This window comes from Amphiura filiformis, chromosome 5 (genome assembly GCF_039555335.1).
Source record: "Amphiura filiformis chromosome 5, Afil_fr2py, whole genome shotgun sequence".
Classification (NCBI taxonomy): domain Eukaryota; kingdom Metazoa; phylum Echinodermata; class Ophiuroidea; order Amphilepidida; family Amphiuridae; genus Amphiura; species Amphiura filiformis.
In genome coordinates this window covers 80,393,314-80,419,825 of record NC_092632.1, presented here as the reverse complement: position 1 = coordinate 80,419,825, position 26,512 = coordinate 80,393,314, and the positions used below count along the sequence as shown (strand labels likewise).

The following is a 26,512-nucleotide window of genomic DNA, read 5'->3' as shown; positions in this document are numbered from 1 at the left end:
TTTAGATGCTGCTATGTGTTTTCCATCTCTGCAATCCACTTTGTTGGCCTGTAACCAACTATAGATCATTGTAGGTTGATTAAACTACATCAACAAATCATTTAATAAAAATAAAAATATGTGAAAAATTGACAATTTTCATGCAAAAATGTGGAAATGTTGATAAAATCAGCTAAAATTGCCCAAAAATGCTCATTTTGTGTACACATCAATTCAGAAAAATATAATGAACTTTTAAGATTTTAAAATGCATACACGACCTTGTTTAAATGTGTCTCCAGGTTTTATATTAATTTAAAAATCTCTAAAGTATATCCAGGGTGCGTGCAGCCACCTCTATTTCAAATTCAAGGACTTTTCAAGCACTTCCAAGTACCCAAAAATTAATTTTCAAGTACCTTTGAACGGAACGATCCAGAGATAGGTGTGTGTAAAAAGTAGAAAAATACCCAGTGGTCTAGTCGCAGCAGCCCAGTGCATACCTGCCAACTTTTGAAAACTAGAAATAGGGACACTTGCGAAGCAGAGTGAGCGTAGCGCTCACGACTACGGCCGGGGGTCCAGGGGCGAAGCCATGGTGGGGGTTGAGGGGACGAAGCCCCCCGAAGCCAAAGTCAGAAGGTAAAAAGAACATTTCAAAGCTCCTGGCTTGTTCTACACTTTTAATAAAAAGTGCTTCCTTTTTCCAGAAAACATGCTTTAAAGTTTCGAGTTTCCTATACTTTTATGCACAAGAGACACTCTTAAAAAATGTTTTTTGGTTTTATTACATCATGATGACCAATATGGCTTACGTTGATATATGTGAAGCAGAAAAATAAAACAATAATTAACCATTTGTGCTTGCATCCACTGCCTCCCCCACCCCCACCAACTGGCACCCCATCCTGGGCCTTGATGGTCAGTGTGCTTTTGGTTAAAATTTCAGGACGACAAACATTTTAGCAGATTTAGCACCCCAAAAGAGACAATTTTTGACATAAAAACCTGTTTTGGAAAAAAAAAAAAAAAATGCTTCCTTCATCCTAAAAAAGTGGTTTTAAATATTCACTTTCCTATACTTTTGTACATGAGAGACATTCTTCAAAGTGTTTTCCTGGCCTAATAATATGGCCTACATGATTGAAATTGATATATATAATGCACAATATAAAAACAATGATTCATCAAATTTTTTACCCCCACCCCTCTTCGGGTATGTGGGAGGGGCCCACATGGGGGGGGGGGGGCTAATGAATGTGCATGAAGAAAACATTTTATGATAAGAGTAATTTGTAGAATTGGTATGTTAAACATACAGAGTGATGTCACTACAAATTGGGACTAAAATAGTAGGCCTATCCCAAAGGAAATACATAGGCCTACACACACTCACTCACCCGCACCCAACCTCCCCCACCCCACCCCCATGTTCACAACGACGGCTACACAAAGCCAAAGGATACAGCTAAAAGGTTCATATCAAACCTTTGACCGAAGTTTGTTTCCATTTAGACTTAAACATGACTTGATATTAGAGTATACACATAGGCCTATATACATCATCAGCATCATCAGTCCAGCATCATCTCAAATGTCATCGTTCATTAATGCACATGACATACTTCTTACTTGGGTAATATTCATTGAGGAAAAAGAGATGAGTTTTTGAACGCAAAAACCAACACAATCATATAACATGCTGGTCCGATAATGGACTAAAATTCATCAATTTTGGGCATGAAAAGGTGTTCTCAATAAGATAAAAATTTGACCACATGCATGCTAAATGGGTACCTTTATCTAGTCGAGTCATCCAGTCAGGGTTCTAAGGAATTTTCATTTTAAAATTGGAAGTATATGAGTCCAAAAAGAGTTAATGTGTATAGCCTACAAAATTAAAAATATATAGGCGTACAAGACAGATTTATTTCCAAACTTCTTTTCTTATTTATTTGTAACATAATTTTTTATTGTTTCAGGACATTTTTTCTTTAAGGACTTTCCATAAATTTCAAGGACTTTTCAACAAAATTCCAGGACTTTCAAGGCCTTGAAAAGGCATTTTGATTTTCAAGTACTTTCAAGCACTTTTTTGGCTTTTCAAGGTTCTGCACGCACCCTGTATATCACATTTTTATGAATTGAGACACAAAAAAGGGCCAATTTTTGGCATAACAGACATGGCACAAACAAAAGTGCTTGCTTCCGATCCTACATTTGCAACAGGATATTTACATTTCACAAGTATTTTGAGAAAGTTTGCTATCATTTCTTGGAATGTATTTGCTGTGACCACCGTTCAGAGTTATAACATTACATTGAAGCACCTGGCAGATTAATTAGTTCTGGTATTCTATTTACTAGGTGACCCTGACAGCTGAATGATCAGGGTAATCAACTGAGAACTACAATCTGCAAAATATACATCAGGCAACAAAAAAACCACCCTGTTTTATGGGCCTGAACGATCCAGATTTTGTTTGAAATTTCAAAACATTCAAAAATTCATCAAAATTTAGCCAGATTCTGCAAGCTTTCTGTGATATTGTAGGGTCATTTTAGTCTCCAGATATTACGGTCAAAAGTTCAAGAAAATGTTGTAAAGCTTGAGCCTGAAGCCTAATATGTGAGGAATGAAATGTTCAGTTCACCTTCAGTCCACCAATGCTCCTAGCTTGCACCTGTTGCTTCATTCAAAAACTTGTCAGGTGTTTACTTGCGAGTAGGTGCCCTTTGGAGACGAGTTGTCAGTTGTTCCATGATGCATCTCAAGAACCACAGTCCAAAGACCTACCAGTGATATGCAGCAATTGGATATACCTTTAAACCAATTAGTCTGTCACCCAGTAAGATGTACTGCAATTTTATTTAACAGGGTGGTTACACAAAGTAATAATCTTTTAGTTCATCAGTGCCATACACCCTGGGCATATACACCTCTTGCTTGGCTCAGTCAATGTCACATAGTAATCTCTGTACTGCTATGATCGTTGAATCATTATCTGAAATTTACCTGGTGAATGACAAAACACAGATAATGAATACAAAATGTTAATTTCTATCTCAATTGATTTATGTGCACAAAAATGGTGCGAAACACTTGTTCAAAGAAATTATTGGGGAACATTTACCTCACTTTATTCAAAATGTCATATGTAAAAAGTATTTGAAATTATAACACTGGATTAACAAATATAATAACTGTTGACATGGTTGATACTTTCTGAATACAGTGGAACCTTGATCATTAATGCAATAGTTTGTGTTTATAAATTGCTGATCTTTCGTTCGCCAAAGCCGCCATCTTGGATGACTAAATCAGACTGTATGAGGGCAGTATTTTTTTAAATCATTGTGCAGTGGGGCGAGAGGTAGATTTATGCAATTCAAGGATTCTCACAAAATTCTATGGGAGAATCCAAATGGATTTGCCCGCACTGCCTCGTATTTCTAGGCCTACCAGCGTTGGATCCTTCAATTAAAAAAAAAAAATTGGGAGTAATGTAATAATTAAAGAGGTGGAATGAATTGTACTTACATGCTGGCATGGTGCTAACTTCTGCTGTTACTACACAGTTCATTCCTAGATTTGATAGAGCACCTCGTATTAAGCCACAGGTAAATGCTAAATACTGTCATGTAGAAGAGAAAACAAGTCATTGTTAGTGCTTTAGTGCTATTATTTTCAAAGAGCTTTATGGTTTTGGTTTTTAATGGCAAGGGAAAATCTAACATCTTCTTAAATTGATACAATAGATTGCAACTGAAAGTGTCATTGTCAATTCCACTCATCTCCAAATATATGATATCATGTGGTGTCGTCAAGTACGCATGAACACACTGATATTTTACACAAGCTGCCCACTTCTGGTATATGGAAACTTAACACAAAATCCGGATAACACAAACTGTGCAAGTCGGCCCCAACCATTTTGTGGCAAATAGGGCTGTGATTTTCAGGTGTTTTTGTGCCCAGGTACCCTATGTACACGTATTACCAGGGATCAAGTCAAATGGTCTCCAAACAGTTGCTACATTACATTTAGTGGCCAGAAGATCTTGAATTAGAACTCATATTAGTACTCGTTTTGAAGTGGAATGTCAAGAGCTGGTCTTGAATTGCTACTCATTTTGTGGATTGTGTCACCAATACAAAGGGAGACAATAGATAATTCCTCATTGTTACAGGAAATTAAAAAGGAGGTGGTTTGTCCAATACGAGTTACTTTTTTTTCACAGTGAGTACTATATAGACCATAGGGAGGAAGTTTATCAACTCACTATGATGCCATTGAACTTTGCAGGCAAACTTTTCATGCAAACTGGGTCATGGCAAGGCTTTTATATATTATTATATTTAATGTCCTTCGGATATCGAGCAGCTGGTTTTTGCTCCTGGGTATGAGGCTGGCCAGGCGGGACTTGAATTCCTGGGGACTCGCTCACATTCTTAGTGGCAAATAATGAGTTTCAACTGTATACATGTACTTACTCTAGGTGCTGCTTCCAGATACTGTTTTCCTGCAGACATTGGAACTAATAATTTGAACTTGTTATCTTGTAATACATACACACCCTGAAATGACAACATGTAGCATGTTAGTTTTGTTCTTACATTTGAATTTATACTTGCACAGTGGCCTAAGGCTTCCAAAGTGGTCTAAGACTTCCCGGCTCATGAGATATGTACATGTAGTGCAAGATGATGGGCTTTTAAATATTGCCTCTCCTCACACAGGTGGTGCAGTCCGGCATTGATATAAAATTGGATTGATTGAGCCCAATATTAATTGAGTCTCGTTATGAGTTTTAATATGTTGGACTCGTCTGCGTCTAATTAATATTTTAAAACTCCTAGCTCAACCAATAAATATGGACTCAATGAATCCAATTTGATATCAATGCTGGGCAGACTTGTTGTGGAGTGTGGAGAAGGTGCAGCAACATTTCATGGAGGAGTCTTGCCCAATTGCTTTTCACATTCAAGAAGAAATGATGTCACCAGAAGTTTCTTAGACAATTTCCTGTAATATCCAATAAGAGCTCTAGCAGTGCCATCAACCCATTGTGTTGTGCACTTATAAAAGGCAAGGCGCTTTATCTCACTTGCCTCTCTCTACCCAGGGGTGAAATGGGGAGCTGTTAGGAATATTGAGCACCGCCCAAAGGTATAGCAACTCACCTGGTGATTGGTTCTAAGATTATCCACCTGCTTCTTAAATGCACCGGACCAAAAATCTTTACACACAAATTTGATGATGTCCAGTTCTGTACTGAATCTTGGCGTCTCTCTGGTAAATCTTTCTATCATTCTTTGACCCACTCTGAAGCCCATTGATTCTAGCTTGGATGCAATATTTTCCTGTGACAGGGAAAGAAAGAAACATATGCTTACATGTACATGTTACTATATTCAATCTAATCATGCAGTTGACTCCCAATAAACATCCCTATATTATTTTTTGAGTACAAAACAACTGTCTACCCAGCAAACCTAGGGTGAAAAAGTGGCCTCTGGTTCACCAAGATTTGGAGTGAACCAGTGGCCACTTTGGGTGAACCAAAATTATTTACAAGTTTGGGGATCTAAAATAAAAGCAGTATGGTACATGTTACCCAGTATTTAAAAAAAAGCTCTATAATTTATATTACATTTGTACCGTACTATGCGGAGTTGTGAGGCTCAATAGCTCGACTGACCAATGTGAGACGCCGACAAGGCATGAAGTGATTTAAAATAAATGCATGAGCTATTCACACAGCCACTGAGTGATCACATTGTAACATAAGCACGATATTGAAAAAAAAAAGTTTTGTGTATAGCCAGAGGTTTCCATTGATGGTATAAATATACCGAATTTTTTTTGAGAAACATGGGGGATGAGGTTGTTGATCACGAAATGACCCTTTTATGTTCAATAAAGTTGACATCTCACCAAATGTCCAATTGCTCAAATAAAACGGTAAAATGGATTTTTGCTGCGATATTCCATCACCAGTCACCAAGAGCTTAGGCAGCCAGCCGTGTAGGGAGTGTTTTACAGTCACCCAAATGTGTATGTAAGTTACACACCCACTTTTTACCAACATGGCCTATACTTTGTACACAAATCATTAAATTTACACACTCAGGTTTTTGAATTTACACACCCAAACCTTGCCAGTCCCTATAACAAATTTTCAGTGGTACAAAACGTGGTCAGGAAAAGATGCAAAAATGATTTCCATAGTTTTTTTCGGAAAGTGATGGCCATTTAAATATTTTAATGAGGTCATGGTTCATGATGTCATCCCCATTTGTTTTAATGCCTACAGTGATATTGAGTGATCAAAATAGATATCAAAAAGTTCCAAAATAAAAACAATAATCATGCATTAGCTTAAGAATCCTCACTTATCAACTTACAAAGGAATAGCTGCCATGTGTGCTATTTTCCAATAATGACTCTATGTTGTTTATCCTTCTAGTTCCGTAATATATGTTGGTTTCTTGACAATGCTGCAGGTTTAAATGATATTTGTTTCTACAAAAACACAAAAATAAGGTATTCCTAATGCTCAGAACCATTCATTTCTAACATATATGTAATTCTACCAATGCCTATCATTCATAGAAGTTGGGAATGATGCAGATTTCAACATCTGAGCAATTTTGAGCTGTAATTAAGTTCAAACGACCTGGGGCACTGCATAAGTCTTGATGGATGGCAAAAGTCTTGTCTCCTAGAAGAATCCATTAAGCAACTTTCTGCAGGATCGATCACCAAGAAAAGCAGCAGTTATCAAAGTTGCACTAATCTCTAGCCCTTGGTGGAGTACTTGATGTTGATGCTCCTTGGAAGGATCTGCAGCTCTTTCACAGTCTACTGTATTTCTATGCTGTCAAAGCCTAAAAGCAATACCTCTGGTACTTAACACCTGAAATGGTACCATTCTCCTCTTTAGCAGCAAGATACCTGAGGATCAGAAACAATGGTTGGCTGATAGACTCCTTAAGCTTCAACCAAGTGAAGAAATACAAGCACCAAGTGACAAATTAGGCACAGGGTTTAGGAAACCAAAGTTTCCAGAAGATATCAATGAGTCAACTACATTATTAAAGTTATTATTTAGTGTCTCAAGACTTCTGGTTTACAATTCAGCATCTCCACATCAACTCCACTTGGGCCACTTGTTAACAGTTTCTGTGAGGAATTCCATGTTGTTAACTGCCGCTTCTTGGCGATTGTTCCTGCAGAAAGTTGCTTAATGGATTCTTCTAGGAGACAGATCTTTATAATACAAGAAATTTGCCATCCATGTAGACTTATGCAATGCCCCAGGTGGTTTCTGCAGCATTCTCAACTTCTATGATTGATAGGCATTGGTGTTATACTATGTTATTATCTATTCCAAATTCGATGACATCTCTGTCGCTTTCAAAGAGGTATTAGAGGACGTCGATGAGACAGGTGCTGTTCAATTCTAATGTTGTATTGATTTCAAATTTATTTGCTCCATTGCATCACAGATATACTGAAATTTATTTTAAGTATCTCGATTGCATTAACATTCTGAACCTCCTCTCACAGTGAATGGAATTTATCCAGTGTGACGTCACCAGGTGTCACCATTATGTGACCTTAGCTGGAACGTACAATGTATAATATAAATATATTTATGTGTATTTGTAGAAACAAATATCATTTAAACCTATAGCATTGTCAAGAAACCAACAAATATTACGGAACTAGGAGGATAAACAACATGTACAGTCATTATTGAAAATAGCAGTACTTAGCACACATGGCAGCTATTCCTTTGTAAGTTGATAAGTTTCTGAAACACACATGTCATGTTAGTACCGTACATATATTTATCTACTTCCAGGTGTACAATGTACTAATATGAGCAAATTCTATGGACAGAAACATTGTTTTTGAACATGATATAGGTATGCCAGGCAAACACATTTGCTAGTCAGCCAAATTTGCCGAAAATGTCAATGCATTTTTACATAGAAATTTAAAACAAAGGGCGAAGAAGGAAACCTACATAAATATGTTTTCTATACTTCACTTGACCCAAATATATGATTTTTATGGTGATAAGACACTCGCTCATGGAATTTAGGGATTTTGATAGCAGTTCCATTAAAAAAACCTGCTATCATAATGAGACAAAAGATCTAGAAACACCCCCGAAATGCCGTTTTGGGGAATTTTGCTAGCTGAATCTTTGTGACATTGTTTGATGAAAGGCCATGCGTTTTGAGTTGGGCCGGTATTAAATGTGTTACATGTTTTCGCGAGATGAAAATAGCATGTTTTTTCGTTTAGATATGAATATCTTTGACATATTATACCCAACATATATAAAAGTATACATTTACTGGCTGCAAATGAACCAAGGAATCCAAAAATGCACTTTAAAATGACATAGGGTGTAACACTAAGGAGTTATGAAACTGAAAATACCAAATATTTTAGGGAAAAAATGTAAAATTTGACAAATTAAAAAGAAAAAGTTAGCTTCACCCCACATACACGTATGTGATGTATTTAAAAGTTCCATATTTGAATTCCTCTCAGACAGAGCTTTAAATATATATAACATCATAGGGTTCAATAAAATTAAAATGATTTTACTTTAGCCTCTTTCAAGGCATATTTTCCCATTGACTTCAATGTGTAACCCGAACGGAAAATAAAATATGCAAAATTGCTTCTCAAAGCAAATTAAATTACCTGGAATATGATTGTATGGTGTTATAGTATGCAGTTTAAAGTGAATTGTAAAAATGTGAAAAAAGAAATGGACCTCTTGCATCATATGACCCCTGGGGGTCACTTTGATTAAATTTGCTCCTCCTGATCCTCCTCCACCCCGCACATTATGCTAATTAGATGCAAATTATTCAAATGTTAATAATTTTTTACAACTTTTTTAAGGTTTACTGTATTGGTCTCATCACAAGCTTTAATTTGACACCAAATTTAACTACATAGGCTGCATATTAACTGAGAAAATTAAAAGATGAACCCTAAAATGTTGCGCACATGTAACATCTCCACTTTATATATTTACTGGCCCAACTCAAAACGCATGGCCGAAAGTCAATCTTTGACAAGATGTAAACTTTGCTACGGAAAGTGCTATGAAAAAAGGGTTTTCAGTTTTGGCTTTGTTTACTCAAGGGCTTTAATTTGATATATAAAATGATGCAGTTTGATGGCAAATTTGAATTCACCTAGCATACCTACATGATAAAAGTGGTGATGTGGACGGAAAATTCCAAAATGTGCAATCAACTATGCATGAAAAGCTGAGCATGCTGAGTGAATGTATGGGAAACAAGACACTTCGCACCCTTTCAATTTCGGACCCGTGCACTTTCGCCCCCTTTCATTTTCGCACCCGTGCACTTTCGCCCCCTTTTTAAACCGCGGGTAATGTGCTGCTGTTGATTGATGATGCACGATCGATCGCTTCAACTCCCGGCGGTACAGTGAGGTGTTGTATTGGTTGACTGTTGAGTGTTGATTGTCTGTGTTTGCAGTGCTGGGTCCAGCGTGTACAAAAAGCAAATAGTATATTGACCCGGGATGTTGATGGACTCTCCGGTTCGATTGAATGTAATAGGCCTATATTATTACAATATATTAAATGGGCTTCGACTGAAGATTGGTATTCATTATGTTTTTGACTTGTTATTTTATTTTACTTAATAGGCCTATTTAATTTAATTTAATTTTATTTTAGGCCTATTTATTATTACTAGGCGGTTACCCGTATTTGGCGGTTCTCGGCTGTCGCGATTACCTGGCTGATGGTGACTGTACCCACCAAGTTTTATGCCCATAGGACAGTTTTCACTAATTTGACCTCAGATGACCCCTTGTGACCTCGAAATGACCTTCCAAAATTTGGCTCTAAATGTTGACTGTACCCACCACATTTCATGCCCATACAACAGTTTTTAGTAATTTGACCTTGGATGACCCCAAAATGACCGTCCAAAAATTTGCCTCTAAAAGTTGACTGTACCCACCAAGTTTCATGCCCATTCGACATTTTTTAATATTTTGACCTCAGATGACCACTGAGTGCCCCTAGATGACCCCAAAATGACCGTCCAAAATTTGACTCTAAAAGTTGACTGTACCCACCAAGTTTCATGACCATACGACAGTTTTTACTAATTTGACATCAGATGACCCCTGGATGACCTCGGGTGATCTTGGCCCACTAACTGAAACAAACTTGTTCTGTCTGAGGTCCAGATGCACCCACCCACCAAATTTGAGGAACATGCGACCCCTAGTCTCCGAGAAAATAGGCGGAAAACAGTTTTTACTAATTTGACCTCAGATGACCCCTGGGTGACCTTGACCCACAAACCAATACAAACTTGTTCCGTCTTAGGTCAGGATGCACCTACCCACCAAGTTGCATGCTCATATGAGAGTTTTTACTATTTGACCCCTAGATGACCTCTGGTGACCTTGACCCACTAACCAATACAAACTTGTTCTGTCCCGGGTCAAGACGCACCCACCCGTCAAGTTTGAGGAACGTGCGACCCCCAGTCTCTGAGAAAAACAGTTTTTACTAATTTGACCCCTAGATGACCTCTGGTGACCTTGACCCACTAACCAATACAAACTTGATCTGTCTGGGGTCAAGCTGCACCCACCCACCAAGTTTGAGGAACGTGCGACCCTAATCTCCGAGAAAATAGGCGGACAGACACACAGATAGACAGATAGACGATGTGTATTATTATATAGATTATTATTATTATTATTATTATTATTATTTTTATTTTTATTATTATTATTATTATCTTTATTATTATTATTATTATTATCTTTATTATTATCTTTATTATTATTATTATTATTATCTTTATGATAAATGTAAATAATGAACCAAATGTTTTTTAATAAATGATGCATTTTATCTGTGTTCTTGTTTTTTACCCAGGTTGGTCCGTGAGGGACACATGCTAATCCATGGAAAACCATGGACCGTTCCAAGCTCATACAAATGCACAAGCCTGGATAGGCAATGTAGACTAATAAATATGCATGCTGGCCTATATATTTCTACAAGTGTTACGTAAATTGTATAAAACAAAGAAATGTAAAATACTTTATGACTCTTAATAAATTTTGATATATGATTTTTGATGTTTATATTTAAAAAAATCTTACATATATATTATAGGGCCTATGTATAATTCTACAAATTGTTATGTATATTGTTTTTATGACACAAGGCCCCTGTAATAGCAGATTTATCTGAAGGGTAAGCCTGTATAAATATGGTTTTAATAAATAAAATAATTAAATAAAGTTGTGGAAAAAATGCTATCCAATTCTGAATGGTAAATGATTGACATTTATTTATATATGTTCATGATTCATTTTGTTTACTGGCCTGTCAATCACGGACTCATTATGACAAAGGTTCATTATTAACCACGGCATATCTTAGATACGCGGTATCTTAATCTTATTTATAATATTATAAATATGCCGACAATTTTAAGGCGGGATGTTTGAACTTGAAGATGTCAATAATGTAATAGCATCTATTTCTTAGATATTAATAAAGAAGTTCGTGTAAAGGGGATGAATTTCTTTCTTTATTTTTCTTTCATTTATTTTTTTTTTCCGTTTTTATAGTGCCTTTTTTCTTTTCTTTTTTATCAAGAAAGCTGCTTTGTCTTTTGAAACCTGTCTTGTTTTTGGATTAAATTAGATTTCTTCAGTTCATCTTAATTTCTTTGATTTAGTTTTCTTTCTTTCTTTCTTTCTTTCTTTCTTTTTTTTTTTCTTTCTTCTTTCTTTCTTACACTTACACATTAAAGTATTTATTTTGGAATCAACTTAGCTACAAATATTATGAATTGCAACTAAACAAAGAAACGCATGCATTAAAACACAGAAATATATCACAAATGAAATTCCGATTTAAACATGATCTTATGTAGTCGTACAAACCCACCCCGACCCACATACACCCCGCAGGCCGCACGCACCCCACACATATACACCCCCATCTACACAAAAATGTGAACAACACAAATCGGCTAAAGATAGTTGTTACATCATGTCAAAAACAAGTTAATGCTATCTACTGAAGATAGACGTAGTTTATCTGTTTACATAATCGTAACGTACATGCGGTTTTAGAATTAAATTAGAAGTCATTTTTCTTTTCTCTTTTCATATATATGTTCATGATTCATTTTGTTTTTTTCTTAATTTCTGCAACTGGCCTGTCAATCACGGCACATCTTACGTGGTATCTTAATCCGCTAATATGCCGACAATTTTAAGGCGGGAAGTTTGAACTCGAAGATGTCAATAATGTAATAGCATATATTTCTTAGATAATAAAGATCGTGTAAAGCAGATGAATTCCTTTCTTTATTTTACTTTTTTCCGTTTTTTGGTTTTTGCATTTTATGCATAAATTATGCAAATTAGGTACTTAATTACCATATTTTGCGCTGAAAATCGAATCGGGTTGAGATCCTCTGGTCATACTACCCCCTACCACGTTTCATCATCATAGGGCTTAGGGATCTTACAAATCCCCCAGATACAGCTCCACAAGGCGGATTTCTTCAGATTTCCAACCATATTTGTAGAATCGTTCCGCATAAATTATGCAAATTAACAACTATAATCAAATGAAGTAATTCTTGGCCAAACTGGAACACTGTGAACGCTAGTGGCTCCGCGATAAACACACGCGAATATAGCGCGGTACAGAAGAAAGTATACACGCGCCTTACACTGCGTACACGCATAGTACACTACATGGACGCAACGCGCATGTTCCAGTTTGGCCAAGAATTGCCTAATTTAATTATAAATGCGCATACTTTTCGCCGAAAAACTAATCAGGTGATCAGCAGATGTGTATCATAGCTGCCACCAGGTTTCGTTACCATGCGCCCGACGGATCTTGAGATGCAAATTAGCTATGTTAATTTGCATATTTTTCACCGAAAATATACGGTTACGGAGCAAACTTGGATACCCTTCCTCCCACCAAGTAGCGTCGCCGTAAGTCTTACGGTTCCCCAGATACAGCTCCGGACAGACACACATACATCCACACCCCACACACACACCCCCCCCACACACACGCACGGACAGACAGAAATAGTGATTACTAAGTCCCATCCTGAACAAAGTTCAGGCGAGACAAAAATGATCCCACCGTTTGAAATTTGATGACCTTTGACCTTGTTTGACCTCAATTGCATTCCGCACATATATTTCCCTTATAATCAAGGATTCCCCCCACCAAGTTTGAGCTAGACAGGGCAAAGTTTGAATTTTGAACAGTCTGTGGTGACCTTTGACCTTGGTTGACCTCAATTTCATTTCGCACATATATTCCCCTCGTATCAAGAATTCTACCCACCAAGTTTGAGCCAGATCGGACAAAGTTTGAAATTTTTGAAACCTTTGACCTTGTGTGACTGCACTTTTATTTCGCACATATATTCCCCTAATAAAATCAAGGATTCCGCCCACAGTTTGAGCCTGATTGGACAAAGTTTGAAATTTGAACTCTCTGTGATGACCCTTGATCTCGGTTGACCTCTATTTTATTTTGCGCATATATTCCCTTCGTATCAAGGATTTCACCCACCAAGCTTGAGCCTGATCGGACAAAGTTATAAATTTGACCCCTTCGTAATGACCTTTGGCCTCGGTTGACCTCAATTTTATTTCGCACATATATTCCCCTCGTATCAAGACAAAGTTTGAAATTTCGACCTTAGCCTCCGATGACCTTCAAAACCACCCTGTCCACATGCTTTTCCAGATACCTATCCATATCCGGAATATTGGATTGATGCGTCGCAGCGCTGCGAAACACATAGCCGGACAGATCAGGCGGCGAAAGGCATGATAGAGCCGGCAACTTGTGAAACCGCCCAGCCGTATGGCATTTTCCATATACTCGGTTAGTTTTGTGGGATCCATAGATTGTATAGATAGAAGTTTAAATTTCTTTTTATAACTATTATGAATATTATTATTATTATCATTATTATTATTATTATCATTGTTAATATTATTTATTATTATCATCATATTATTATTATTATTATTTATCATCTTATATTATTATATTAAATTAACTTTGTTGATATTAATGTTAATATCATTATTATTATTATTATCATATTATTATTATTATTATCATATTATTATTATCATCATATTATATTATTAAATTAACTTTGTTTATCTGTTTTGTGTTACTCCCCCATTGGATGTTGCGTCATACTTTCATTGTTTTTAATTTAATCCATTGCTTGTTGACACTTGTATCCTTTTGGATCCATCCTTTGGTCGTCAGTTGAACAAATTTTCCCTGTTTTTATACATATTATAATTAATAATTAAATTAAATTTTTTTATTATAACTATAAGGTCATTTTCACGGTAAAGGGTGTAACTTTTGATTTTTAGGGTCAAAATTTTCAAAAAACCACTTAAATATGTTTCTGTTTACTGAAATCATGCATAGAAGCAACTTAAATTCCAGTAAAATAATGTTTCAAGGCTTAAACCTTTTGATTTCTAATAAAAAATTTGACATTTCCATAACATTTTGGTTAAAATCTAAGAAAAAATGTATTTTACATAACCTCAGAAAATTATGACATGAAAGCTGGAATACATGTGAAATCCCATTCCAAAGTAAGTCAACAGATATAAGTTAAATTTTATACCATGTTTTGCTATGTTTGTAATTGCAGTTTTGAAAATTTTTAACATCAAGTGTCATTTAAAATGGAAATTTCCAAACCTTAAACATATTTTTTAAGTTTTTATTGGGTTCCTAAAATAATTTGAATGTCTAACTTCATGTACAAATACTACTTGATGAAAGGAACCTCCCAGCAAAGTTTCACAGAAATTGGAGTTATTTTTTAGAATTGGCAATTCAAGCGATTTGTGTTTCGGAGGCTTCAGTTAACAACACAGGTGATCATTAAGTAAAATATTTGGCTAACTACTACAAGTTGACATAAAAAATAGGTAAAAAATATCACAATTACCAATTTTCATGCTTTGCTTCTAAGTATTGAATTTCAGTTGTGACAAAAATTAAATTATCACAGCAAGTCATTTTTTTTGTTTCGAGGCTTCATGTTAACAATTGTTAAACATTGCAGAAGTAGTTTTTTGAAAACAACAGTGTTGGGATCATCTAAGCTGTTATTTTCTTGTGTGTATTGAATCAATGATTCTATGTGGCAGATATTGTAGATTTATCACATGTTACTTTTTTCACCCATTTGTTAAGTATGGTGTTTTTTGCATGTGAAGCCTCCGAAACAGGCCTTTTTGGGTATCAGTATATTTTTCAAACATTAACCATAATGTCAAATTTTTTTAAAATTTACATGACATTCTGCACATATCAAGTAATAATTACAATGCAGATATCAGTATGAAACACACCAATTTAGATATGCATAGATGATAATTAATCTTATTGTTGTTTCGGAGGCTTCATTTGTTTCGGAGGCTTCAATTGTTAACGGAAAGTTTGTATTGGGTCCCATTTTCAAACCGTGATATATATCTCCACGATTTAAAAACATGTGACTTGAGGATCTACGTTGCTACATTTTGATAAATAGATTGGATGAGCTCTTTTATTTATATTTGCACAAGCTTGCTGAATAGTTTGTTTCGAGGCTTCAAAAAGTTAACGGAAAAAGCGGCTCTTTGAAGTCAAGATTTTATAAAATTTTAAAAGCTTGCAAATCGACTAATTAATTTTGTTACCCATTTCAAGTTAAGATAACAACTGTTATGATGTATCAAGAAGAAGTGAAGAAATAACCAAGAATTATGAACCAAAGCTACACCCACAAAGTTTGTTAACAATTGTTAACGGAAAATGAAGCCTCCGAACGACAAATATCAAGTCCGGTTCTCAAAAATACAGGGCTGTTCACAATTAAATCTAATGTGGCAGTGTTTACTGAACATATGACTGTACTTTCAGGATAAGAAAAATTATCCATGAACTAACTGAAGAAAACACAGGGTTTTACAAAATGTTACTGTTTTTTATAGTTTTTCAAAATGGCAATATTAATACACATGTCATTTGTATGACCCACCCTAGGACCCCCGGGGGATGTGCGTCATGGTTGGGTCATTTACCAACCAATTAGTGACGCAGGGTACGGTCATTTACTCAATATGTGCGTAACAACATACCCCGAGGGGTGCGTCAGTGTCAGTCACTTTACCTAGGTGCGTCAATGGTTAGGCGCATCAGTGTCAGTCAAAATACCTAAATGCCTAAAATGGTGAGTCAAATTTGCGTCATGAGGACAGTCATAATCCTTAACATGTGCGTCACAATTTTGACCAGGGGCTCAGTCATTGTCGGCAAATGTCAGTCATTGTTTAGACGCACATGTGGGTCATGGTATAGTTAAATCCGACGCACCTATGTAAAGTGACTCACCACTCCCGGGGGTCATAGGGTGGGTCATACAAGTGACATGTGTATAAGTACATTTAAGCCTGCTAAAACTGAACGCAGTAACTCCCAAAGCTGATTATGCTACCCAAGGTAGCTGCTAACTAGATGACTTATGTGGCCAAAAATCATGGAATTCTGTGGCTTTATTAGAACACTACGGATTAAAATGTTAAAAATCCAAAGTTACACCCTTTACCGTGAAAATGACCATAACTATTTATTTTTATTAATACTATTTTTATCATTGAATTCTAATTATTTCATTATTTTGGGTAAGCCTGCTGCTAAAATATCTGGCCTGTAATATATACTGAGAAAAAAAAAAAAAATCGTTCCTCTATTTTGTTATTTAAAATATCCTTTCTTTCCTTCCTTCCCGGGTTTATCATGACTTAATAAGTGCATGCCCGACGGCCCCACTAAAAACATACTACACCGCACCGCCGGGAGTTCAAGCAATCGATCGTGCATCAATCAACAGCAGCACAATACACGCGGTGTAAAAGGGGGCAAAAGTGCACGGGTGCGAAATAGAAAGGGGGCGAAAGTGCACAGGTCCGAAATTGAAAGGGTGTGAACCGTCCAGCATTCAATGTATGAATTCACAGTCTTACAAAAGGTCACACATACTGTCAGTGTCACATCTGTCCATTCATTGACTTGCTTTAATTTAAATTCAAATTGATAAATGTCTTTTTTTTAAATGGACCAAAATTGTGCATTTTTGGTAGACTTAAAATCCTCTCTCTCTTATTAAGTTATTATTTGACTATGGGCAATAATTTTGGTATCATTTTAAAGCATTTTTAAACCCTTTCCAATGATATCAGTTACACAGGAATTATTTGCTTTTGAATTTTTTTGTCACATAAATACCTAGACAAAGGTGTGGAATTCGGAAGGTTCCGTACTACGTAAAAATTTCAGGACCACTTAATACGGCTTTACATTCACAAAATACTGTCAAATTGCACCAGATGAATGCTCAGAAAATGCTTAACCTACCTTTTCATCTTTTTTGGCTGATCGTTGCACATAGGAAACTATTTCCATGTGCAAAAACTCAAATAACACTTCATCTGCCATTATTTTGGCGTTTCCCACAACCTTTGACCCGCAAGCGGTCACCGATTTTTAAAAAGATTTTGTTATTTCTTTACAGCTGAAACAAATAAAAAGACTATATCATCAAATATAGAAAGATTTAAGATATATTTTTAGAGCAATTCTGACAATGTGGCGTATTTAAAATCCTGATTTTAAGCGTATAACAAGAATATCGATACAAGAATCATGAACGAGCCTGCCATACACGCAGGAAAACATGGCGGATGAATCAGTCGTTTTGCTGCAAGAGCAGCTAGAAAAGGCCAAAGAGAGTCTGCAAAGCGTTGATGAAAACATACGAAGGTTGACTGGCAGAGAACCAGGAGAACGTGTTGAACGCAGGTATATTTTCAAGACATTTTGTGTGCAGGAATGTCTTGAAATAAGCTTAAGCTTACTGTTTTTTTTTGGCAATCCTCCTCCATTTAATTTTGTTTTTGCATTTCATGGAATAGCCAAGCCTGTACATGCACATTAGGGTGCATCAAACGCCCCCTATGTCAACCGATTTTCTTCTTATTTGGTCCAAGTGTGCCACTTGCTAAAATATTAATCTACACCAAATCAATCGGATGTCGCCTTCTGGGTCCACCGGGAGCTCAAAATTTGGACAGGATCTTTGCAGAAATATCACAATTACACATATGAGGCAGCTTTTTATTTTCCATTATTTGTACATAAAAATCATGGCTCCACGGTACGGTACACACACTTAACACATTTCCTATTCTCCGCACACACAAAATCATTTTTTTTTCACTTGAAAGTTCTACGTACAATTTGTTCCTTTTTTGAAGCAGCGCCCGCAGGCGATGCTTCCCTATTTAATTTCACTGAAATGGCTTGCATACGATTAGGTGATATTCCTCAACTTTCGTTGATACACCATTCAAAATACATTACGATAATTGAGCTCAAATGAGCCTAGAATATTACAGGTTAGGCGCATGCACATGCTGTATTTTGTTATGAGTTTGATTTGCATGGCAGTACATGACTGAGAAAGAGAATAAGCATAGTTTGTCTTTTTAACAGTCTGTGCAAGGGTTGGCCGGTTTGTAGTATGTATTGACAGTGTAAGTAGAGGTTAACTAAGGTGAGACCACCAGATTTGGAAGGGGTTATATTATATTATTCAGTCGTGAATTTGCACTATACTCTGATTAAAAACAAACGACACGCCATTTTATAAAGTGACTGCAGTGCCCTTAGTGAAACCAGATGAAAACTTAGTGAAACTTGACAGGGCCTTACCAATTATAATGGTGTCTTTTGTGTGTAATTTAGGAACACTCTTGATTTGCCAGATTACAATTTTATGTTTCCCTAAAAATATAATGGTATGTCTTTTATAACGCATAGTCATGGTAGCCGATACGCTACGCTAGCGCGCTACGCTACGCTTCGATACGCTACGCCACGATACGCCGGAGACTGGTAACGAGTCCAAAAACTATAAAACTTGGTTTATCGATTGGCAAGGCGTGACTATTATATCATTCAATCTTCATTCAATGTACTTGTAAACAAACCTGAACTCCTTGGTTATCGATTAGCATGGTCTTTAACATTTTAACATTTTACACCAAAATCATTATTGTAACTTAATGCTTATAACTTAGATTAGTTTAACTTTTAACTTATGTATAATATGCGTTTGTAATAAATGCACTTCTCCACATCTAACTTTAAATACGTTTATAATGTCCACATTTACCAGTACAAACTGTACAACTCATCTGCCAAACCAGTTTTCATGTAATCTTTCAACAGAGCCTTACTTTTGCCAGTAACTAATATTTTTTATAATTATATGTACATCTGAACGTTATATTTTTCCACCAAATAAACTTACACGAAGTACAATTTCTGTGTTCAAGTGCTTTACTCCAAAGTGTTCTCACAGTATATAGCTTAACTCCTTTGCTTCCACTTCAAACAGTGTGCATAAAACACAAACCTATTAAATGCCAAACATTTCGTTGAGCATACACTTTATCAAAGTGTTTAGAGTTTTTGTAACACTTTTTAACACTGAAAAGTGTTTATTTAGGCCTGTCCAATTCACACTAAGTGTAAAAGACACCTAAACACCAAAGCAAACATGAACTTGAAGTTAACACATAAACACAAAGAATAATCATATGACAGTATTAAGATCCTAAACATCGGACATGTTGAGTTCCAAAATTGTTTAAAAAGTAATAAAATACAACAGTAAAACATCTACCCCCACCCCTTACAAAAAAATTCATCACAGATTCCAAAATTTCAAAGATTTCCTTTGACGCTGCTTAACCCTTTTAAAGGGTTTCTTTTATTTAGCAATATGATCCATTTCCATGTAAAAAGTCTGTAAAATTGCTTCTGATGAAGAATTTTCCCAAAATAATCCGGAATTTTTAAGCACCAGCTCTTTTTTGGTTGTTCGAAATGATCTAACTTTCGTATAAGGCTGGCATTTTCGGTCGGGTAAACGGGTACCCGCCCGAGATTACAAAATGCATTCAAATTCAATACATTTTGAAATCATTAATTAATAGACTATGACATGAATACAAATTATCAATTTTCATATAAAAAATAACAAAATATCTTGAAATTTTTTTTTTTTTTTTTTTTTTTTTTAGGTCAACCATGAATGATCCTGGCATTTAGGTCTAGGTCCAGAGACACTACAAAACCGAAAGTGTTTTTTTTTGTTGCAATTTCGGATACCCGGTTACCCGCCCGAAAATTGCGGCGGGTACCCGGTACAAAATTACCCGAAAATGCCAGGCCTACTTTCGTATGAACAACCGATAGCTTGTGATACGAAGTTAGAACTTGAAGGATGTTATCCTACGTAACATACTTGTTTAGGCCTACATGTACGTGTGATACATGTACGCAGTTGCTATACAGAGAGTGCAATGTCATGCATGTGGCTCAAAATAAGCTAACACTGTGAAACCATAAGTACTCGTTTTGGACAAATCTACTCGTATTCAATCTCTAGCTAACAATGGGCCATAAACCATTGTGATGGCAAAGAAACGAGTAGCAAATACGAGTAGTACAGAGCACCCTAATCGATATGATTTCCACCCAATGCAGTTGACAGTCAAGACCATCCAAAATGAATGCAGTATTCAACACCCTCGCGATCGATACCGGCACGCGACGGCCGGTACTTTGTTTATTTATTTATAGCATCAAACCATCAAGATAAAAATCAAACAGTAGGCTACAATTCGCGTTTATCATATTTTAATATTATTATAAATCGTGATGTCAGGATCATCTAATGATGTAAATTCGCGATGTCAGGTCATGCAGGATCAGCATTTTTTTTATCTTTGTCGAGCACTTGATAAGTACAAACACATTTGAGAGAGGTACTTCACCAATCCAATCAAATACAGTCGCTTAAAACTCCTTTCTTGACCGTGTTCAAGTATAAAACAACGTGCTGATTATTCACAAAAATTCTGAAACATGGTCTAAACCGGTCGTATGCGAAATTTCATACCGGGCATGATTAAAATGTTATGTATTATAGGGCGTACTAGTTACATGTTTAAAATTACATTTGTATTCATTTAGTTTCTAATGTATTTTTCATAAAGATGTATTGTAATAGAGTAGCTAACAATTTGTACAAATGTGTGTATCCAGGAAAGTTGAGAAAGATCGTATCCTGGGTGTGTATCATCATATCATTACTCAATATCTAATTGTAAAAAAAGAAATAGATATATGAAGAACCACCGAAAAATAAATAACATGTATCGATGGAAGAACATGATGAAAATATACAGTAGGCCTAGGCCCTAGATCATTGGGCTTACATTTATTCACTTCGGTTCGTTACAAAATGTCACCGTAGAAAGTAGGATTTCTTTGCTGTGCTTGGTCATATCCAGATTATTCTGCTACCAGAGTTGAAGAGAGAAACAAAGAAGCATGAAACCAAACCAAATGACTTCCCGAGCTCCGTCCATCGCCGGTATCACTCAGATTATCTACATGTAAAAACAACGTCGATAGTCCAAACACTCATCAGTCTTCATGTGAGGATAGGAAAGAGAAGGTCATGAGTTTCGGGCTACTTATGAAGCTTTTTCTTCACGTGCTACGTTCTTCACCACAAGATCATCATCACCATTACCGGGCACCATTGATGTTTTTCGCCGAGTCGACAAGTGCCGTGGCCCCCGGGCGTGGCCCGTGCGTCTGTGGGAGCTTGAGGACCCGGCCTTTTTTGGCTTAAATATCTTACCTTTAGGCGGGGTAGGCCTATATTAAATCTATCATCGAAAATATAAAAGCTGCAATTATATATTCCAGAAATAATGTCCATAGATGTTCCATTAAATAGAAATGGCCTGACATCGAATGCCTTTCCGTCTTCTTCTTTGAGGCGATAAAATCCTATCATCGAAAATATAAAAGCTGCAATTATATATTCCAGAAATAATGTCCATAGATGTTCCATTAAATAGAAATGGCCCGACATCGAATGCCTTTCCGTCTTCTTCTTTGAGGCGATAAAATCCTGGGATGTATATTCACGATTTTCATTTTCCTGAAGAGCTGTTCATTCCTATTTTGATACTTCCTTATTTATTTATTCCAGGTATGTGTGTGTGAGAGAGAGTGATCAAGAAAGGCACAAGAAAAAGGGTTGATGGAAGAGAAGATCAAAGATTCCTTGGAGAAGATCCCGTATCAACCAAATCATTCAAAACATTTCACCAGTCGTCCGTCCTCATTTGAAACGCACCTGTTGTCGCGCACAATTCAAAACATTCCCACGGCTCCAGATGCAAATCCAGGGTTTTGTAGAATACACAGGGTCGCCGTCTAGGGTATATGTGCTGCGCCGCATTCCATTGTACCAGGTTCATCCACCGTCACCATGGTAACTCACAGTTAAGACGGGATGATACCATAACACGTGTGTGCTTGCTTGTCTTCATAAATCATCGGAAGAGATACGATATACGCGAAGTTTTGAAGTTGTAAACAATTGATAATTTGTCCCAGGCTGTTTGTAATAATAAATGTTTTGCTAATTATCATATCTACGAATCTTTCAAGATGGGACGCACCATTTGATACTGGGGGGGGGGGGGGGTGGAAGTTGGGGTCAGGGAAAGGACTTTTTTAATTCCATGCATAGGTGGGGAATATATAGGCCTATATTTTTTTTTAGTGTTTTGGTGGGTTGCTCATGTTGTGGGTGAGGTTTTTTTTAAAAACTTCCTACACCCACCCTGAGAAAACGTGGGTCACGTGATCAATAATCTATATGATTAATACTGGTAGTCAGGCTGTCTGTGACTCTCACGGTCTGTGAGTCTGTCGGTGCACCTATTTTCTCGGAGACTAGGGGTCATACGTTCCTCAAACTTGGTGGGTGGGTGCATCTTGACCCAATACAGAACAAGTTTGTATTGGTTAGTGGGTCAAGGTCACCCAAAGTTATCTAGGGGTCATCTAAGGTCAAATGAGCAAAAACTGTCGTATGGGTATATGAAACTTGGTGGGTACAGTCAACATTTAGAGGCAAATTTTTGAAGGTCATTTTGGGGTCATCCGGGTTCACCCAGGAGTCATCTGAGGTCAAATAACTTAAAACTGTCGTATGGGCATAAAATTTGAGGGGTACAGCGAACATTTGGAGCCAAATATTTGAAGGTCATTTTGGGGTCATCCGGGGTCACCTAGGGTTTATCTGAGGTCAAATAACTTTAAATTGTCGTGTGGGCATGAAACTTGGTGGGTACAGACAACATTTAGAGGTAAATTTTTTGAAGGTCATTTTGGGGTCATCCAGGGGTCATCTGAGGCCAAATTACTAAAAACTGTTGTATGGGCATGAAACTTGGTGGGTAGTCAATATTTAGAGCCAAATTTTTGGAAGGTCATTTCAGAGTCCTCCAAGGTCATCCAGGGGTCATCTGAGGTCAACTTAGTAAATACTGTCATATGGGCTTGAAACTCGGTGGGTACAGTCAACATTTAGAGCCAAATTTTTGGAAGGTCGTCCAAGGTCATCCAGGGGTCAGCTGAGGTAAAATTAGTAAATACTGTCATATGGGCTTGAAACTTGGTGGGTAGGCCTAGGCCCCTACATTCAACATTTTAGAGCCATATTTTTGGAAGGTCATTTCCGGGTCACCAGGGGTCATCCGAGGTCAATTTTAGTATAAACTGTTGGATGGGCATGAAACTTGGTGGGTACAGTCTGGCGGAAAATGAAACCGAAGTTTAATGGCCTCGTGATTCAAACGGCACATGTACGTGTTCCCGGAGTGATGATGCATATGCTGTGGACTGAGACTAGACAAGTATCTATACCCGGGACTAGTACCCATGCAACTCTTACTTCCACGGTATTCCCCCACCTTCGCCTGCCAAAAAAATCGTTGTCTCCACCTAAACGAATTCCTATACTCATTTTGTTTCTGATCCCGTAATGACCGAATGAAAAAATCAACTGTTTTATGCATGAGCGCAAAAATTTTGTTTCCGAATTCTGCGCTCAATAATGTTTTATCACCTGCTTAGGCCTACTCATGCTATGTTTTATGCCGGGGTTTTATGTTATATAGTCTTGGTGGTATGTAGGGTTTCACCTTGCCCCCCCCCCCCCCCCGAAACTCTGCATTACCCCCCCCCCCTACATGACACATACACCTTCACGAACCAATTCAAAGAATTGAGCCCGGAAATGTAAAATGTTAGTTTTGCGCACCTAAATCCGAATTTGTGTTTGTGTTTGCATCTAAAATTATTAACCTATAAATCACATGAGCTTGGGGGTATTTAGGTGAGTGTAGGGGGTGTGTTTGTGTGGGTCGGAGACCGACGGATGTACTTTGTAGGTTCTCCCTACTCATTTGTTTTTGATCCCGGACGCATACGGTACGTAATGACTGAATGAAAATCACCTGGTTTCATGCATGAGCGCAAAAGTCTTGTTCCCGAATTCTGCGCTCATTAATGTTTATCATGTGCTGGGGTGTATTGAGGTGTGTGTCAGCTTGGGTGTATGGGTCGGGTGTAGGCCTACACTCTAATATCGCACTATTCTCTTTTAATTGAAACCCTACTTTTGTTTCTGATGATCGAATGACAATCACCCAGTTTAATTTCATGCATGAGCGCAAAAGTCTCATTTCCGAATTGTGCGCTCAATATTAAATGTTTTGTCATAATGCTTAGGTGTATTTGGGCGTGTGTATGATGGGGTTTGGGGTCGGGTATGTGTAATTTCGTATACCATTCAATTTAAAATGAATTCCTACTCATTTGTTTCTGATCCCGTAATGACCGAATGAAAATCGCCCAGTTTCTTTATGCATGAGCGCAAAATTCTCTTTTCCGAATTCTGCGCTCAATTATGTTTTGTCATTAAGCTGGGGTGTATTTGGGTGTGTGTCTGCTGGGGTGTGTGGGTCGGGTGTTCACTCTAATATCGTGCTATTCAATTTTAAATGAATTCCTACTCATTTGTTTCTGATCCCGTAATGATCAAATAAAAATCACCCTGTTTATGCATGAGCGCTAAAGTCTCGTTTCCGAATTCTGCGCTCAATAATGTTTTAGGTGCTTGAGTGTAGGGGTGGGTGTGTGTGTGTGGGGGGGGGGTGCTGGGGAGGGGTGTTCGTGTGTAAGTGTGGGTCGGATGAACGCTCTAATTTTGTACTATTCATTTTTTTATTAGAATTTTTGATCCCGTAATGACTGAATGAAAATAGGCCTACCTGGTATTATGCATGAGCGCAAAACTTGAAGTCTCGTTTCCAAATTATGCGCTCAATACAAGCATGATCTAAGAATTTTATAATTAGGTGCTTGTACTTTTTGTTGTACGTGTGTAGAATGGGATGAACGTGGGGGGACCTGCTGACCCCAAACAAAATCTACTCCCCCCTGGCATATGGCATAAAATGAAAAAAAAAAAACCCAAAACATTGAAATATAATATTACTAGGCGGTTACCCATATTTGGCGGTTCTCGGCTGGACGCGATTACTTGGCTGATGGTAACTGAAGCCACCAAGTGTCATTTCCATATGATAGTTTTTACTAATTTGACCTCAGATAACCCCTGGTGACCCCAAAATGACCTTCCAAAAATTTGGCTCTAAATGTTGACTGTACCCACCAAGTTTCATGCCCATACAACAGTTTTTACTAATTTGACCTCAGATGACCCATGGGTGACCTCAAATGACCCCAAAATGACATTGCAAAATTTTGGCTCTAAATGTTGTCTGTACCACCAAGTTTCATGCACATATGACAATTTTAGTAATTTGACCTCAGATGACCCCTGGGAGGGGCCTGAGGTCAGATGATTTACGAACATAACCTTCTTGCCAGGACAGAACTACACCCACCCATCGTATTTTTTTTTTAACGCTCTCGGGGAAGAGTCGGCGCCCATGGGGCACCCACCCACCCCCTTGAACCAAAAATCATTGCAGAAAACATTCCACATTTACCGACCCAGTCGGACCCACCACCGCCCTGCATTAACTCTGCCCCCCCCCCTCCCAGCCGGTAAACATGCACATGGGCCCTGCACCCTCACCATGCTCACCTCGAAAAAGCACCCCCTCCCACTAAAAATTCCCCATGCCGCCACTGCGCATTTTAATACAAGGTCTGTGGTCTATTTAGGGACGCACCATTATATTCTCAGGGTGGGGGTAGGAAGTTTTTCAAAAAAAAACTTCACTACATGAGCAAAAAAAAAAAAAACAAACTTTCCCCACCAACACTAAAAAACCCAAAAAACTTCCCCACCTAACTGTGTATAAATGCATGAAATTAAAAAAAAAATTCCCCGACCCCAACTTCCTACCCCCCTGAGTATCAAATGGTGCGTCCCTTATAATGT

The 26,512-nt window shown here is 37.3% G+C and overlaps 3 protein-coding genes across 3 annotated transcripts in view; 2 read left to right on the top strand and 1 right to left on the bottom strand.

The window, feature by feature from the left end:
• LOC140153801 (uncharacterized) overlaps positions 1–26,512 on the top strand; it is a 152,868-nt gene that overhangs the window by 25,052 nt on the left and 101,304 nt on the right. The gene's annotated exons all lie outside the window — the stretch shown is intronic.
• On the bottom strand, positions 1,939–17,619 carry LOC140153800 (trafficking protein particle complex subunit 6b-like). Its single transcript, XM_072176655.1, has 5 exons — positions 17,515–17,619; positions 5,165–5,344; positions 4,475–4,558; positions 3,521–3,614; positions 1,939–2,995 (listed from the first exon to the last, which is right to left on the bottom strand). The coding sequence occupies exons 1-5, from the start codon at positions 17,593–17,595 to the stop codon at positions 2,964–2,966; spliced, it is 471 nt and encodes a 156-aa protein (XP_072032756.1). The 5' UTR covers positions 17,596–17,619; the 3' UTR covers positions 1,939–2,963.
• Positions 17,804–26,512, top strand: part of LOC140153799 (pinin-like) — a 37,059-nt gene continuing 28,350 nt past the window's right edge. Inside the window, 1 exon segment of the mRNA XM_072176654.1 lies at positions 17,804–17,958. Within this exon segment, the coding sequence (XP_072032755.1) occupies positions 17,834–17,958 (125 nt within the window). The 5' untranslated portion in view covers positions 17,804–17,833.

Bases quoted from the DNA above. Each gene is read 5' to 3' on its own strand.
- LOC140153800 (XM_072176655.1), bottom strand. From the start codon at position 17,595: ATGGCAGATGAAGTGTTATTTGAGTTTTTGCACATGGAAATAGTTTCC. The intron at 4,559-5,164 runs GTGAGTTGCTAT...TTGTCATTTCAG, and splicing joins ATCTTAGAACCAATCACCAG to GGTGTGTATGTATTACAAGA. The intron at 3,615-4,474 runs GTAAGTACATGT...TCTACATGACAG, and splicing joins ATCTGGAAGCAGCACCTAGA to TATTTAGCATTTACCTGTGG.